Genomic DNA, 18013 nt, shown 5'->3' with positions numbered 1-18013 from the left:
CTCCTAGCACCACCACCTTCTTGGAACGTGTCCTTACCTGTGAGCTGGAGCAATCGGGACACACTGCAGGCTGCAGCGGATGCCGGGCTGCAGCGAAGGCTCTGTGCTGGCTGCTTCTCCTTTCCCCATCTCCCGCTGTCATCGGGCTTCTGCCCTGGGCCCTAGCCATAGGCCCAAGTCTCTCCTGTCCCTCTGGCCTTGTGTGTGTGCTCCTAACAATCCCGGCAGGAGCCAGGGCAGAGACCGATATGGCGGGTGGGGAAACTGAGGTCCAGGGAAGGCCCTAACGCCCCAGACTGGCAGACAGGTCCTCCACTGCACCCTCCCATCTCCACGCTCTGTGCTTTTTCTGATCCCCACCAGAGACTCCAAGTGGATTCCCACCAGCGCTCTCAGGCCTTCAGCAAAGCACTAGGGGCGTCTCCTAGGGGCCTGGGTGGGGAGTCAGGCCCCTGCCTGCCCTCAAACAGCTGGACCCTGGCTCCCCACAAGCTCCCCAAGGTCAGGCATCCAAACGCCACCCCATAGGCTCCCTGGCCCGCCTCCCGCATGGTGTTGAGAGAGGAGACACTTTCTACGTGTGTGTGTTCCACTTCCGGGCGGGAGACGAGCTCAAGGGAGCCAGGCCAGGGAGGTGCGCGGGGGCAAGGTAACGGAGGGGGCCTCCAGACCCGTCCCCGCACACTCCCAGCACCCCACCGTCCATGCGTCTGCAGTGCCAATGTGGCCTGGTGCACCGCAGGGTTAAATGTGGAATAAATGGGTGAGATCTGGCCAACGCCCAGCGTGCCAGCTGCTGTGCTCTGTGACCTACATGCATGATCGTTCTTGATCTTCACCACGACCCTGTGAGCTGGGTGCTGGGATGAGTACCATTTCACAGAGAGGGAAGCCGAGGTTCAGAGAGGTTGAGTGACTTGTCCACGATCACGCGGCTAGAGAAGCAGAGCCCCTTCCTGTGCCCCCTCCCAGCGTCACTTCCCACCCCTCACCCCCCAGTGTCAGGCCCAGGGCCTAGTCCCTGCCTCTGGCAGCTGTGCCACCCGCCCAAGACAGCCACCCAGCGGGGCTCGCCTGCCCTCAGCCCCCAATTCCCTGGGCCCCTCACACCTGCCCAGCCGAGCCCGCCAGCTTTCCTATGGTAGCCCAGAGCCAATAACCACCTAGTGCAGGCTCCATGGTGGTTACTGTGGGCTTGTGCAGAAGCTAGAACTCAAGCCGAGCCCCCCAACACAGCCCCCAACCCCCTTCCACCTCTATCCTTGAAAACGTCCCAGGGGGTCCCTTTCCCAGCTGCAGGGGGAGCCCAGCTCCTACCTCCACTGCCTCCAGGGCGAGCCAGGCCGGACACCTGTGCCTTCTCTCCCTGGCGCTCGGCCCTCCCCCGCTGGAGCCCTGTCTTCAGGCCTGTCCCCCTTCCACATCCTCCCTCTTGGTCCAGGAAAGGAAGGGGGTCTTTCTCCCACCCGAGCCCTCCACCCTGGGAGCTGAACAGCACCCTCCTCTATCACCTGCTCAACATCCCCCCTCCCTCTCTGGTCACTCCTGGAGGTCAGGGCTCAGCCTCCACCGCCCCTCCACACCCAGCTTCTGTAGCCTGTGGGGCAATTTGGGTCCAAGTCCTGCCTTGTTCATCCAGGATCATGGCACCTGCCGTGACCTCCATCTCGGCCTTCCCGTTCCCATCCTGGCAAGGGCTCTGGGGTCAGATGGACTGGACACTGAACTGCAGCTTCACTACTTATCAGCTGTCATCCTGAGCTGAGAAAGTCGCCTCCCACCCTGAGCCCCGAGTTCCTCCCTTGTACAATGGGAATGGTATTGCCTGCCCACCCCCTGAGGGTCACTGTCACGATTAAACACCTGGGACACGCTTAAGAGCTTTTAGCTACTGCACTGTTCATGGAGGGGTGCCAGTCCCCTGGGCCTGTGCTGCCTCTGAAATGCTGCCCCCCAGCTCCTGCGGCCTCCCTCTCCCCGCAACCCCCCATGATTCTCTCTCTGCCTCTGCCTCCTACTTATCAGGCCCTTGAGCCATGCATTCTGGAAACTTCATCCCAACCAGGTGGCAGGAGATGAGGAGCCTGCGCCTTGCCCCCAGGAAGGGCCTTTGATCTGTCTGGTCCTTGGCCTGTAGGCCTTTCCCCTCCCTCTCCGGGCACCCACATCATGTTAGTTCAGCTCTGACTAGGTTTCTGCCTGTTTCCCTCTTGTGCTGCAGCAAGGGACCTTTGCCTAGCATATAACTGGTCCTCCTCTCCCTGGGAACCTGACCCAGCCCCGCCCCACGGTGGAGACTTCTTCAAACAGTTTGGCCCAGATCTCTCTCCTCCGACCGACATCCTTGCCAGCTCAAAATCCCACAGCTTTCCTCTCCCAGGAATCGGCTGGTCCCCTGCTGCCCTCTGGTGGCTAAATCTGAGAACTGCGACTTCCTGCTAGCGGCAAGCCTACATAGGGTACAAAAGGGGAATTTTTTTTTTGCTCCCAAACCTGAAATGAGTCCTGATCTCCCCAGCACAGTGCTATCCAGGCCTCATGCACCTTTACTTGAGTAAAACTGTCAAGTGGTAATATCTGGGTTCTCCTTTCTTGATTATAAAAATAACACATGCACAATGTGAAATGGAAACAACACAAAAATAGGAAGTAGGATGTGAAAATTCTCCGTAGCCGAACCTCCCCCAGAGACACCACTGTCCAGAGTTTGGCCATATCCTTCCCTAGTCTTTGTTTGTACAAATATATTTGTGTTTAATGTATACACACACACACACACACACACACACACACACACACACACTAACCTAACAGGATTATACTTGACATGCCGTTCTGTAACCTGCTTTGTTCTCATCATCATCTTTCCCTGTTAGCACAGAAATCTGTTTCATTGGACTAACAGCTGATTGTACTCTTTTGTTAGGTAATGTATTTATCGATTCCCTATTGAAGAGTATGGGCATTCTTGTTTTTAAAAATCAATTCTTTTTTTTTTTTTTTCTTAATCACCTTTCTGTTTGGTGCAGTAGGAAGATCTGGGGTCAGGAGAGCTAGGGTCTGACTTGACAAGTCTCAAGCCACTACCTTTGATCACATCCCTGTTCACACCCCCTCCCCAGCCCTCAGTTTCTCCACCTACCCACTGGGGCAATGGGCTCCACCTAGAATCCTTCACTCCAACAGTTCCTCGGATCTGTGATTCCACACTGGGTTGACAGAGCCTATGAGCTGCTGTGATGTCATTCATGAAGTTTGGGGGCTGGTGCAGGGAGGGGACCTGAGAGCCCCAAAACCTCTTTTAGGCCTGGGGCCTGGTGAGCACTTTGACAATTGTGGGGAGGAACAGTTGAAGAAAGCTCCAGAACTCTCCATAAAGGAACCGATTTTACATTATATTTTATTTTTTGAAATAGAGTTCAAGCCTATGGTCATCTTGAAAACAATAAATAAATTGGACTGAATCAAAATTTAAAACAGTGCTTCAAAGGACACCCTTAAGAAAGTAAAAAGACAACTCACACAATGAGAGAAAATATTTGCAAGTCCTATATCTGATAAAGGACTTTTATCTAAAATAAATAAAGAGCTCTTACAACTCAACAATAAAAATACCAATAACTCCACTTAGAAACAGGCAAAAATCTGAATAGACATTTCTTCAAAGAAGAGCATCTTCTCATGTGTCCATAAACACACGAGAAGATGCTCAACATCATTAGTCATTGAGGGTTTGCAAATCAAAACCTAAATGAGATACTGCTTTGATGTCAAGAATCAAAAAGATAGATAGCGACTTCCTGGCAGTCTGGTGGTTAAGACCTCACCCTTCCATTGCAGGGGGCACAGGTTCAATCCCTGGTCGGTGAACTAAGATCTCACATGCTACATGGCATGGCCAAAAAAAAGAAAAGGATAGATAATAACAAGTGCTGGTGAGGCCATGGAGAAATTGTAATGATTATACATTGCTGGTGAGAAGGTAAAATTTTGTAGCCACTTTGGAAAACAGTTTGATGTTCCTCAAAACGGTAAACATGAAGTTGGCATTTAACCCAGCAATTCTTACACTATATGTAAAGTGGTACAATATTATTTTCAGGTAATCTGTGATAAGTTAAACTATATATTGTAAATCTTAGAGAAACCACTACAAATATAAAATGAAGAATTAAATCTAATAAGTCACTACTGGAGGTAGAACGAAATCATTTGGGAGGAAAACACTCAATCCAAAAGAAGGTAAGAAGGGAACAAAAACCATATGGGATAAAGAGAAAATAAATAGCAAGGTGATCAATTTAAATCTAACTATATTGATAATTAAGTTAAATATACGTGGCCTAAACATTTAATTGAATGGCAGAGTTTGTCAGATTGTTTAAGAAAGCAATGCCACCACTTATGAGTCCGTCTTTTAGCTCTAAATCCTCCCTTTGTTGCCCTGTTTGTGATACTGTAATCCCTTCATTGCCCTGTTTGTGATACTGTAGCAGTTCTCTTACCACCTGGAATTATATTAAGCTTTATCAATAGAGGGCACTGGAGAGACACTTTGTTCAGAGTTCTTGTTTCCCTTTAGTAGGTTAACCCATGTTATGGTTAATAATTTTTTTTTAATTTATTTATTTTTGGCTGCGTTGGGTCTTTGTTGTGCGTGGGCTTTCTCCATTTGCGGCAAGCAGGGGCCACTCCTCACTGCAGTGCGTGGGCCTCTCACCATGGTGGCCTCTCCTGTTGCGGAGCACCGGCTCCAGGTGTGCGGGCCTCAGCAGCTGTGGCACACGGGCTCAGTAGTTGCGGCACACGGACCCAGTTGCTCCACGCCATGTGGGATCCTCCCGGACCAGGGCTCGAACCCACGTCCCCTGCATTGGCAGGTGTATTCCCAACCACTGCGCCACCGGGGAAGCGGGTTAATAATTTTTTAACATCTTTCTTTCTTTTTTTTTTTTTTTTTTTTTTGCAGTATGCGGGCTCCTCACTGTTGTGGCCTCTCCCGTTGTGGAGCACAGGCTCCGGACGCGCAGGCTCAGCGGCCATGGCTCACGGGCCCAGCTGCTATGCCGCATGTGGGATCTTCCCGGACCGGGGCACGAACCTGTGTCCCCTGCATCGGCAGGCGGACTCTCAACCACTGCACCACCAGGGAAGCCCCAGTTAATAATTTTTGATAATAAACTTTCCCTGTTAGAATTACTCTGTTGTTTCCGTATCCTGTCGGGACCCTGATCAACAAAGAATTGACACAGGCAGTGGTCCTAGGAGATAACTCCACAAAGATGGGATTTCGAGATTTGTTTGGCTGTGCCCTTGGGCTTGAAGGCAGGGCTGAACTACCTGCCAATTGGAAGTGGGATGATGGTAATTTTTGGCATGCAGTGACATCACAATTAATCATGCTGTCACCTGTGGTTAGGTGATAAGAGAAGCATGTGCCTTGGGAGGCCAGGTGTCTGTACACTTGACAGTTACGGCAGTATCAATGACCATAAGGACTATAGTGTGGGGTGAATTATTTTGAGCATGCTTGATTGTTTACCAAAAGAAGATAACAAACTCATGTCTTTTCATTCTCAGCTTACGTTAAGGTCTGAGAACCAGAAAGCTTCCATGACACCTCTAAAACATCTCTCACTTCTTGTAGACCGTAGACTGATAATCACTTAAAATCATACAAAAATTTAATTGTGTAGCTTGCCGAATTACAACATCATTTGAATTCACAGTCTCACTAAGTTTTTCGTGTGAAAGGGCATCAGTGGGAAAGAATGGGATCCTGAAATTCATAATGGAGACATCTGTTTGGGTCCAAATGAAACTAACAACTTGAATCCTCCAGTCACTCCATTCCTCCCTTGCCTGTTCAAGTAGCTTTCCCTTCTGTGTCTGAGAAGAACAGACTTCTTTGTCTAAAAACACCGTGATAACTTCACCTGGGACAGGTGCTTTGAAAGGCAATGCCCAAGACCCACCAAACCACTTCAACAACGAGGTCAAATCTCAGCATTTTCCAGAGGGACAGGACTCCAGAAAAACAGCTTACACACCCAAAGAATTCTGAGAATTTACTAACACATGTTTTTAAGCAGATTTATTGATATTGTTCACGTGTCATACAACTCACCCACTTAAAGTATATAATTCAATGTTTTTTTAGTATATTCACAGGTATATGCAACCATCAGAACACTCAGCATGGAACCAAGACTTTCTCTATCCACCCTGTTCCAGTGGACCTTGGACATGGATCTGACTCGTGGCCTCCAGAGCTATTCATTGAGAAATGTTCTCCAGTCTGGGCCCACAAAAGCCAGACCCTCCTCCTGATGAGAAATGAAGAACCGAGGGCTACACCATGGGAACTCCACCCCTGAAAGGCCTCTCCATAGGCTGAGGCTTTGGGAAGCAGCTATGGAAGAGCACAGCTTCCCACCAGCCCCCACGAAGCTTGGGCTGCACAGGGTGCCCTACCCACCACCCAAGAGTTATCAGCCAGACTCCTCAAGTGAAGCATCTTTTACAAGTGGCGGAGCATCCAGCAAAAAATGTTTCAGCAAGTTAACAATGACTCGAGTGGTCTGGTGGTCTCCCTTTTCAATCTTGCCCCTTCTGGCCTACACTCAAATTCTTAAACTTTAGTTGAATTATTATTATTTGGAAATTCAGATTCCTAGATCCCACGCTCAGAGACTGGTATTCAACAGGTCTCAGCCACGGCCTAGGAATCTGCATGCTTTCCCAGCACCGCATGATTCCTAGGAGAAGCATTGCCTTAGGCCTTAGCAGACCTTGGAAACATTTACTGACATTCCTCTTCATGGAGCAACATTCTATAAAGCCCAGAAGTGTGTTAAATTCTCCCACGTCTTCGTACATGCTACACGAAAGAAGTCAGACACAAAAAGTAAATCTTATAGGATTCCATTTATACAAAGTTCTAGAACAGGCAAAATTAATCTACAGTGATAGAATCAGTGGCTTCCTGGGAACAGGCACAGAGGTATCTTTCTGGAGAGATGGAAATGTTCTATAACTTAATTTGGTGGTGGTTACTCAATGTATGAATTTGTCAAGTGATTGATCTGCACACTTAAAATGTGTGAATTTTATTGTATGTAAATTATACCTCAGTGAAGTCATTTTGAAAAGCTATCATGTTGTCTCATAAAAATGTTATTTCAGATATTTAAACACATTGTGAATTTACATGGTGTCACACATGATTCCGTGAGAGCACGTGTATGACTCACTGCTTCCTTCATGCATTAGGCACCGTGTACCAGCAACAAGTCAATATCCTATCTGTATATTACACAGGCAGGAGCTTTATGTAGTAAGACCAGGCTCAGGCCCTTGTGCAAGAGTTCTGGAAGAGAACTGCAGAGAACAACCCCACCTTCAGGAAACTGTTTTTAGGAAATTCCTGTATTCTTTCTTCCGCTAGCCCACACTAGACTCCTCTGCACGGACGGACACACACACACACACACACACACGCATGCGTGTGCACACACACACACGCACACATACACACACACGCACACACACATGCTTCCTCCTCATTGGAAAGGAAATGCTCTGTGAACTAAACACATGCCCCACATGTTCTGTGACCCTGAGACCCCTCAGAAGTCACCAGGGGGCCAGTGGGTCACACCTCAAGGAGCTGACCCTCACACTTGTCAACAGCACCACTGGCTCCCTAGAGTCCCCAGAGGTCAAGAGGAAACTCCACAGGGACCAAAATCATGGCTTTGACCTCAGATTTCAGAAGAGCTCTGACTACATGTGATCTGAGGACAAAGGGGTCTGTGCATCCCAAAAGGCCTCCAACAGAAAACCCTCTGGACTGGCAGGTCCGGGGTTCTAGCCCCTGCTCTGCCAACTGACTCACGGGGTCACCTTGGGCAACCATGTCCCTTCTCGAGGCCTCAGTTTACCCGTCTGTAAAATGTTGGTTGGAAGGGTCGAGCAACAACCCATTATTATTTGGCTTAGGATCCCATTCTTCAAATAAAATCCCTTTTAGAAAACAGAGGGTATTGATGATTCAAAGGGGATTCAGGGGCCCGTGCCTGAGGACCTCCAAGGCTCTTGAGAACTGTTTGAAAACTGTTAGGCCAGCTGAGTTCCCAACCCATGTAGCTGATCTGACTTCATGGAAACTCTCCATGACTCCAATGACCCAACTCCAGCCATGACCCCAGAGTGACTACATCTACCTGTGACCTCACCTAACTCAGGGAACCCCATATTCCAGATGACCCAAGTCCAGCCACTGTGACCTCAGAATGCCTTCAAGGACCTGTGACCACATATCATCAGACTCAGGGAACTCCAATGTGAGGCAATGCTAATTACACTGTGGTTCTTCTGGTATTTGGACTGTGCCTCCCTTGGCTGTTTAAGGAAATTTTTAGCCCTCCTCCCACCCCCAAATCTGCTCTCCCTGTGAATTCAGAAACACCTGTAACTTAACTCCAAATTTAAACGGCACATCGAGGTAGTAAAGTCCACATCTAGCCCGAGATAATCACAGCTCATCCTCCTCTAAGACCCAGACACACAGGAAATATTGTCCTCGTCACTCCAGAGGCTTATTAAGACCATGTGCCAGGGCCCGTGCTGTGCACTTTACACAGATCACGTCTGACCCTTATCACCCTGTGAGATGGGCACTGTTACCCCATTATACAGCTGAGCAAAACTGAGGCTCTGTCACCCAGAGACGGCACCAGGGCTCTGATGGGCTGTGAACGCTAAGAGAGTTTGTCTGAGTCCATTTCCTTGTCTGTTACACAGGATGATGAGAATACCCTCATAGGTTGTTGGGGGGATTGAGAGTCCACGGAAAGGCCCTCCGTGGAGCACTGAGTGACAGTGGTAACAATAAACGTCAGCTCCAAATACTTGTTACAGACACTGCTTCCTAAAGCACGGACCCCAGTCTTTTATAGAAAACAGGATTTATTTTCACATTCAAGGTGAACACAAAGAAATGTTCCAGAAGTATATTGTGTATATAATCAGTAGATATAATTTAAAAGACACACAGAAGAAATCAAAGCCCACCAGGGAATACCCACTGACTTCCTTCCAGAGCACAAGGCACTTACAAGTCATTTCTGTTTTCAATGTGGGAATTCACATTGACTAGGCACAGCTCGCAGTGGGTCTGTCCCCGGGTTCAGCTGATTCTACCCCCATGGACTCTCCCCAAACACAAGAACAGCAAACCAATGGGATTCACAGTGACTGGGATAAAAGGCCTCAGCCGTGGGACCTTCACAAACGCTCAGACTGTGCTCCAAAGGCCAAGCTCGTGGCCTGTGCCACCAATTTCAGGTCACACCACAGCCTGGAGTAGTTAGTGCCACAGCTCCAGCTCCAGGGAGTCTTGCTAAATTATTCCGATTAGGAAGACGACATTAAACAGCTATTACAGCCCTTTACAGCAACCGGCTTTCCCCCTTGGTCAAGGAAAAGGCAGAAACTGCCTTCAAAGCTAACCCATCACCACCCTCAACGTCCAAGGCACAGGTGAACTTGGGCCAGGCGATCACAGGAGATGCCAGACGAGGAGCAGTGACACAGTGTCCATGATGGGTGTCCAGAAACAGGGCGCTGGGGAAGATCAGGCACTGGGGAAGCAGCCTGGTGGGTCCTGTGAGGTCTGACATTCCTGAGAGGCCTTCCGGAAGCACAGAGAAGGTGGAGCGAGCACAGGCAACTCCAAGGGGCCCCTGCGCTGGGAGCCCGAGGCGGCCGCCTGGGTGAGTCAACTCACTGTTGCCAGCAGCTGCCACTGGCCTAGAGCCCTGGCCATGGCAGGTTATCTCACCTGGCCACAGTCCGTGATGACAATCTTCTTGGATGTCTTCCCACTCTTGGAGCCGAGAGATTCTATTTTCTTCACGACATCCATGCCCTCTTTGACATGGCCAAACACAACATGTTTGCCATCCAGCCTGCGAGGAGAGGTGAGCCAGGTACGCAGAAACGAGGGTGGTGCAGTGTCACCCAGGGTCACAGCCCTTTGGTCATGGGACTATTTACCAAAAACAGCAGTTCTGAAAGGAGCCCACACTGAAAAGCTGGCCCCACCTCTCACAGCTCAGGTATCGAGCCTTGCTGAGCCCCCCAGAACACATCAGATGACGGCTCCCTCCCAGGCTATGTTCTGCCTCACCTGCTGTGTGACCTCACCCCAGGCCACTTAACCTGAATCCTGGGAACCTCACCTACAAAAAGTGAATTATTCTCTTTCTGCACAGGGAGATAAAGGGATATTGAACTACTTTGAAGAAATAAGAGGTCTGTGTAAATGGAACTATCTTAACAGTCATAAGTTCTGAGGTGAGAGCCAAGATAATACGTGTGGTGAACCTATGCGAGTCCCAAGCAGCTCTATCTGAGACAGTCCCAAGAATCTAAAAGGCAGCTTAGTTTAGGGCCAGCAAGGCCAAAACTGGTTATACCTCAGGATCCACCAGGGGTTCCACGGAAGGAGGGCAGGCAGAGCCAGCAACAACCTGCCCACCCTGACATCCATGTCCCTCTGGCTTGGAGGGTAGAGACCACTAGCATCCCCCACTACCCAGGTCTCCCTGAAGTCCTTGGAAATGTGCTTTATTTAGTCTTAGCTCCAGGCCAGCTGCTGTCCCCTCATCTCCCTGAGATGTCTCAGGGCTAGGACACAGGGGACTTTGGGCAGAGAAACTTACTAGGTAGTGGAAAATTTACCTGGGAAACATCCCTAAAATACAAGGGCATTGGGAAAGAGGGCTCTAAGGGGCTGGTAGCTATTTGCAGGCCCATGCTAATGCCTGATGAGAAATCCGGTGTGATATCCAAACGTCTCCTGCAGCATTTTCCAAGGTGCATTCCAAGGTCAAGTAAGCCAGGGAAATAGCAGGTTAAAGCAAGAAAACAGGTTTCTGCCACAGGCCATCTTGAGGCCTAGTATGTTCCGCAGCATTTCACAAATATATTTGGTAAAAGAATCCTTTCGTGTGTGTGTGTGTGTGTGTGTGTGTGTGTGTGTGCGCGCACATGCGCACAAAACACGCTGAGAAAACTCCAGCTGACAGCAACAATGGGAAGCTTAATAAAGAGAGTTACAAGAATAACCCAAATTCTCCCTCAGTCCTTTCACAAACTTTCTCCTTCTCTCATACAGACACACAGCCTGGGTGAGGGCTACTGTCCCACAGCAGAGTCCAGCCTCAAACTAGCTTCCCCCTCCAGCTGCAAGGCCACCCCATCTTCCCAGAGGGCCTGGAGCCAGGAGCAAGCAACTCACCAGTCTGTCTTTATGGTGCAAATGAAGAACTGGGAGCCGTTAGTGTTGGGGCCTGCATTTGCCATGGACAGGACACCTGCAAACACAATCAGGATGACCAGGCTGCCCCAGGAGGCATCTCACACGGGAGTCACTCAGATGAGCAGATGGGGAAAACCACATCAAGGATGCTTGAGCCAGAAGATCCTGGGGCTCAGAAGAGGGAACCAGGGCCCAGAGGACGCAGCTCCCCACCCAGGGCCTGTCCGCCTCTGCCGCCACAGGAGAAAAGGGCCTCGTGGAAGCTCTCAGCAGTAGAGCTGGAGCGGGACCCCCAGCCCTGAACTCTAGACTTTCCCACATTGCGCCTTGGGTCTGACACAATGCTGGGGTTTTGCTTAAAGGCTCTCTCCCCCAGGTTCTCAAAGGAAGGTTTGGTTTTGAAACGGAGAGCTCAGAATGAAAAAGCTCTAGGAAAACCCAACAAGCCCACCCAGAGCATTGAAGGAAGGAGCAACATCAGATATGGAGCAATCATATGGGGCAATCAGGTTGCAGCCTCCAGGCCTGCTGGGATGGCAGAGGCAGGGTCATAGCTCAGGGCACATGGCCCCGGGACTGGCGACCTGCACTCACCTGGCCCCTTGTGCTTCAGTTTGAAGTTCTCATCAGGAAAGCGGCTCCCGTAGATGGACCTCCCCCCTGTGCCGTTGTGGTTGGTGAAGTCGCCGGCCTGCGAGCACAGAGCATTGGCTGAGACGTCGCCATCAGAGCTGGCAGAGGGGTGTTACTCCAGCGCTAGGATGCAGCCCCTAGCCCACCCACGGCCCACCCAGCCGGAAGCCTTCAGGCAAAGAGGTCAAAAAACATCCAATGATAGAAGGACTAATACAATACTAAGGAAAATAAGCAACAATAAGACAAAGCTTAGATATTTTCTGCCACAATAACTACCCTGGTTTCCGAATGATTCATTTTTGTCTGAGCGAGTTTTTAAATGATCCTTAAAAAAATCTCGGCCATTCCGAGATGCTTCTTAGTGACCTAGAATTTTCTACCCACAACTCTTGGAGGGTAAATAGGGAGAAAACCAGGAACCCTCCTTCCCAAATGTGGTCTGTGGGGAGCGGCAGCAGCCAGCAGAGCCAGTTCCCTACACTGAGTCCCCCTCCTCGCCCCAGCATCTCCCCTTCACCAGGCCCAGGACAGAGCCCACCCAGGGCTGGCGTCATTCCTCACAGCTCGTCTGAGGCTTCCATGGGAGCCACGGCCAGAAGAGCCCAGGGGCTGCCAGCTGCAGCAGAGCCCCGGCCCCCTGCTATGGTCATGTTGCTGATTTCCTGAGATGGGATCCTCAGGCGACACGGGTGACCTGACCTGCCCGGCTGAAGCATCCCCAAATGCCAATGTGTCCCCAGAGAGGGATGATTCAAATCCCTGGCCTGGGCGTCCCGGTGCTACCATCCCATGCCTCCGAGAGCCCTCCAGCTTTGGAGTCTCTGCCCTTGCCTGCTGCGGTTCCCAGGAAGACCCTAGCCCGGCTGGGACATCCACTTCAGCTCCTGCTTCACCCACAGCCTCGGGCAGAACCGGGAGCTGCTGCAGCTGAGAGCCACGGGGCGGGGCCAGGCCTGTCACAGCCACAGCCCTCACCCCTCCCTGAATTTGTCACATTCAACCCACTGCCACTCACCACAATGTGATGACAGCCACCAGATCGGGGTGGAGGGAAGGGGGGAGGAGAATTCCAGGCTGAAAGGACTTCAAAGAGGTCATGACATCTATGCCCCTGCCTCTAGGTCTGCTGGCCTCAGACACTAGCCCCTGTCTTAGCAGGGTCTGACCTCACACAGGACAACCCCCAGCATAGATCGGGTCCTGGCCCCGGGGGAAGTTCTTGCTTTCAACATCTACCTGCAAAACATCTGACACAGCAAAACTAATGCTTTTGAAAAGAGGCAGAACACGTGACTAAAGAACAGCCTCATTTAACCGAGAAAGATGCCCTTCGCTGGAAAGAGGCTCCAAGTCCAGACCTGTGTGTTCTTGCCTATGCCCAGTCTCCTCCCTCCTCCTCCTCTCTATCCTTATCTCCCATGCCAAGTGCTCAGTGGGACACACTGTGGGGCATGGGCAGAGACTGTCTGAATATGCTGGTCCTCCAAAGCCTTCAGATCTAACCCTGAGCACATCCACACTCCGATGCCCGTTCTCCTTCCACTGCTTCACTCTCCCAACCCCGCCAGGCAGGGCCGTCCTAACGATTGCCCTGTTGCTTAACTCCTGGGGCAGGGAAGGCTCTGTGGCAGCCAGGAAAAGCTCCAGCCTCTCGGAGTAAGAGGACAGGCCGAGCGAGTGACCGCAGTTGCCCTCCATTCAGTACTTTCCAGGCACATGCACACTGGTTAACCCTCATGAGAATCCTTCGAGGCGTTCCCGTCACTATCCCCACTTAGAGAAGAGAAACCCAAGACAGGGAGAGGCCCCCGCTACCTGGCACATGAAGGATGGAATCACTCTGTGAAAGGTGGAGCCTTTGTAGCCGAAGCCCTTCTCCCCGGTGCACAGGGCTCTGAAGTTCTCTGAGGGTTGAAGGAAGAGGCAGGTCAGCAGGGCCAGGCCTCAACCCAGGGGCCACAACTTGTTCCAGGTAGTGCCCTCTCTACCGACCCCCCGCCCCTGGGTCTGCGCTGGCTGTGTGACCTGGGACAAGTCATCTGGTGCCCTGACTTCAGTGTCCGAGCACTGTGGCAAGAACACATGCTCCTGCCTGTTCCAGCACCGGGTCAGCAGGGCAGGGAGTCCAAGCAAGGGCTGCGAACCCACCAGCCTGCCCCGTCGGGCACCAGGAGGGAGGAAGTTGTCCCAGAGGAAATGTATGTGTATCTTCTCCTGATTCTGAGGCTGCTACTGGACACGTGGGCGGGGCCAACCCTAAGGCTCAGAGAGGACCAGCGGCTGCCCCAGGGTACTCAGCAGCTGGGCCACACGTGGAACTCCCATCTGGACACGGTTCTCATGCCCCGACTCCTCTCACCACCCACCCACCTTGCCTTGCCCCTCTCTCTTCCATCCAGACTGGACTCAGAAGGCCCTGGGCCCTGTCTTACCTGCTGTCTTTGGGACGACATCTGCCTTCAACTGTGGAGAGAGAAGAGGGACAAGACGGTCAGTCCAGAGGCAGGTGAAAGAGGGACCCAACCCGCACGGTGGCCCAAGAGATGGGGAAAGCACATTCCTGTCACTCCCAGCCCTCCGTGGGAGGCCATCTAAGCAGCTATCATTTCTGCCAGCTGCTTCCTGAACTCCAGGCTGGGAGGAGGCAGCCTCGATTTCCTAATTTGTCAGAAGAGATGACAACACTGGCAGAACTGGCAGAGCCACTTCAGCTGGGCCCAAAGCATCAGAGGCTCAAGGCCTGGAGAGAGGGCCCTGCGGAGGAGCCAGTCCAAGCTCCTCAATGGGCAGATGGGAAACCGAGGCTCAGAGAGAGGCAGGAGGGGTGGGGGAAAGGGGAGGCTGCAGTCCCATCTAAGCCTGCCTCGACTCCCAGCTGCAAGAGCCACACTGGCACCGAACCTTTAAAATAAAGAGTGAACTGAGGCTTAACTGAGGCCCGTTTGTTCAAAATGGGCTTGAAGGCTACACCGAAGCTTCTCTTCTGTTACCTTCCGGACTACTAGGTATGTTTCTTGCTTTGTTTTTCAAAAAGGCCCAAAGAGCCAGGGCAGACGCAGAGTGTCACCTCGGAAGGGTGGCTGGGGATGGAGTTGCGGCGATGAGCTCCGAGCACACTGCCCGACTCCAGGAGCTCTAGGCCGGTTCTGGTGGCTGGAGCCCAAGGCTGGGCCAGCCGCCCTGCTGGGAGAGGAGGCGGCCTGAAACCACCTTTGCTACACCGAGAGCCTGATGGCGAGGGCGGGGCTGGGGCCCGCTCCGCCTTCTGCAAGGGTCACAGTGTGAGCGCCCAGCCGGGCCCGCCGCCCGGACCCCGGAGGCCCCCGAAACCCACCTCGAAGCTCCAGGCCTAGGATCCCGCCCCGTTAAGTCTCAGAGCCCCTCCAGGACCCCGGCCAGCGGGACGGGCCCTCCTAGCCTACGATCTGACCTTGAGCTTTCTCCTCCACAGGGGCCTCCCTCCCGCCTCCACTAGTCCAAAGTTCTGAGGGGAGGCCTGGAGAGACCAATCTGATGCCCCTCCTTAGAGATGGGGAAACTGAGGCCCAGAGCCCAGGAGCAGGAAGCAAGGTCACTCAGCGAGGCAGGCACACCGCCGGCCCGGGGTCCAGAGCTCTTCCGCGACCGTCCCCCACGCCCAGTCCAGCACGGTCCTGTCCGGTGGTCTCACCTCCAGCACCACGCGCCCGAGCGGCTGCCCGTCGGCGCCCACGTCCAGGTACACGAGCGGGTTCCGGGAGGAAGAGGACGGGTCTCGGGAGCCGCTGCTGCAAGCGCGGGCCGCGGGTAGGCGCAGGTGCGCGGAGCGCGGGCCGGAGAGGGGGCCGAGCAGACGGGGGCCGCAGCGAAGCGCCAGCATCGTGGGTGCGGGTCCGGGCGGGAGAGCCACGGGCCAGCAGAGATTCCAGGAGCGAGGGTCACGGGCGCCCAAAGGGCCGAGTTAACCGCGGCGGCGTGCCGCCTCCTTTATTGGCCCAGCCGGCCTCGTGGCCCCGCCTCCATCCCGCCCCCTCCGGCCTGACCGCGGGCTCCCCCTGCTGGCCCCAGCGGGCAGCTCAGCCCGGCCGGTGGGGTGGTGGGGCGTGAAGTCTTCTGAACACCCCCCAACCAGGGCCAGAGACCTGAGGGGCAGACAAGACTTCGCAAAAGGAGGCCGGCTTCATTTTACGAGGGTCCCAATAGATGAAAAAAGGGAAAATGCTAAAACGTGGTTAACTCCAAAATACGAGCATCCATATGTTTTCATTGAATATAACAAAAGTCTACATTTGAGACTTTTGTACAACTGCTCCTCGCCCCATAGGCCCTGTAGACAGACAGGCGGACAAGGAGAGACTGTGGCACTGAGAGTCAGTCAAAGAAAGGTGGAGATGAGAAGCGGGATTAGAACGAGAGGTGGCAGGCAGGCACCTCCCATGGTGACCACAGGCCTCCTTGTCCTATCCTGGGCTTGTCTCCAGATGCTTCTAGAAACCAGTCCCTCTTCCAGACTCAGCCTGGGCCTGTCGTGCTCTTACCAGGCCTCCAGTCCTCCACCAGGACTGGGTCTGGCTCTTCCTCCCCGACCCCATAGACTGACAGCCCTGATCCCCAGCAACCAGGACAGATAGCTGCTAGCTCCCCTCCCACCCCCACTCACCCCAAAACTGCACCTGCAGATAACATAGCACAGGGACCAGTCCAAGGAAAAGCAAGAAGGCAAGACAGGAAGAGAAGGAGAACTGAGCGGGAGAAACCACAGTGAGGGGGATTTACCCTACATGCTGAGGCGGGCTTCCCAGAGGCCTGGGGGCATGGGAGGCCCACAGGAAATGAATGACAGGCAGGGGACTTGAGAGAGCATCCGAGCCAACGCCTGCACTCTCCATATGTGCAAACGAGGCCCAGAGAGAGGAAGGCACTGCCTAGAGGTAGGGGAACCCTGGAGTCTCCGCAGCCAGCCTCTGCCAGTCCTCCAGACATTCTGGACCTCAGTTTCCCCTCTGCAGAATAGGGGGTGATGCGAATCCCTACCTTGCTTGTTTTCCAGGTCTGTTCCAAGGATAAAATGAACAAGAGAGAGGACTTTGTCAGCTGTTAAGTACTGTGCCATGAGCATCAGTGATGGACAGAGTCTAGATGGTCTTTTTTTTTTTTTAAACCTCTGATTCTTTTATGTGTGTGTGTGTGTGTCATTTTTTGTGTGTGTATGTGTCGTTTTTTTTTAATTTTTGGCTGCATTAGGTCTTTGTTGATGCATGCTGGCTTTCTCTAGTTGCAGTGAGCGGGAGCTACTCTGTCGTGGTGCGTGGGCTTCTCATTGCGGTGGCTTCTCTTGTTGTGGAGCATGGGCTCTAGGCACGAGGGCTTCGGTAGTTGTGGCACGTGGGCTCGGTAATTGTGGCTCGTGGGCTCAGTAATTGTGGCTTACGGGCTCTAGAGCACAGGCTCAGTAGTTGTGGCCCACGAGCTTAGTTGCTCCATGGCATGTGGGATCTTCCCAGACCAAGGCTCGAACCCGTGTCCCCTTCATTGGCAGGCGGATTCTTAACCACTGTGCCACCGGGGAAGTCCCGTCTAGATGGTCTTTGCTCAGGGTTTGGAGCTCAGACAGTAATGGGCCTCAGCTGCAGGGGCTCAGAGTTCTGAGGGGCCAGAGAAGAGGGTAGGGTCTGGGCCTTGGAATCAGGTGGGCTTCAGCTGGGACCAGCTCTAAACTGATGTGCCCCAGACTCTGAATTGACTCCTGGGAAGGGGTCAGGAAGCAAAACGCTGACCCAAGCCAATTCAAGGGGTCAAAGTCTCTTAACCTCATGAGAATGCTGGCTTGACCCTTTTCTGGAATTCCGCAGTCCCCTTCTCTATTCCTGGCCCAGGAGGGGCCTGCACTCATTGATACTCCAGCTGCATCCTGGAGCCCAGATGCTCCCCAGGTCCCAACCCAGGACAGGGCCTCACTCTGTTATGGGGAATGACTTCTCCTTTTTCGTGATTGTGCCCTGAAGTAGAACAGGCCTGAGTTGGAAGCTGGCTTGCTCCCTGCCCCATCTGGGCCCTCAGCACATCTCGCAG

At 52.7% G+C, this 18013-nt stretch overlaps 1 protein-coding gene and 1 long non-coding RNA gene across 3 annotated transcripts; one reads left to right on the top strand and one right to left on the bottom strand.

The window, feature by feature from the left end:
• Nucleotides 1–8952: 8952 nt before the first annotated feature.
• PPIF (peptidylprolyl isomerase F) lies at nt 8953–15821 on the bottom strand (the record flags this gene model as incomplete). 2 transcript variants are annotated; one of them, XM_079714188.1, is made up of 6 exons in its annotated part: nt 8953–9971; nt 11306–11381; nt 11921–12037; nt 13759–13866; nt 14395–14425; nt 15633–15821. In XM_079714188.1, the coding sequence occupies 6 exons, from the start codon at nt 15819–15821 to the stop codon at nt 9836–9838; spliced, it is 657 nt and encodes a 218-aa protein (XP_079570314.1). In that variant the 3' UTR covers nt 8953–9835. The 2 variants fall into 2 exon arrangements, with proteins under 2 accessions (XP_079570314.1, XP_079570315.1); XM_079714189.1 differs by having other exon boundaries at nt 11921–12017; nt 13778–13866.
• On the top strand, nt 14773–17117 carry LOC307060046. Its single transcript, XR_013811143.1, has 3 exons — nt 14773–14967; nt 15414–15680; nt 16992–17117. It is a non-coding gene; the product is annotated as an uncharacterized lncRNA (long non-coding RNA).
• Nucleotides 17118–18013: the final 896 nt, after the last annotated feature.

The sequence above is a fragment of the Hyperoodon ampullatus genome (assembly GCF_949752795.1).
Source record: "Hyperoodon ampullatus genome assembly, chromosome: 1".
NCBI lineage: Eukaryota > Metazoa > Chordata > Mammalia > Artiodactyla > Ziphiidae > Hyperoodon > Hyperoodon ampullatus.
Note: the sequence above shows the minus strand (reverse complement) of the source record. Positions and strands in the feature narration are given on the sequence as shown.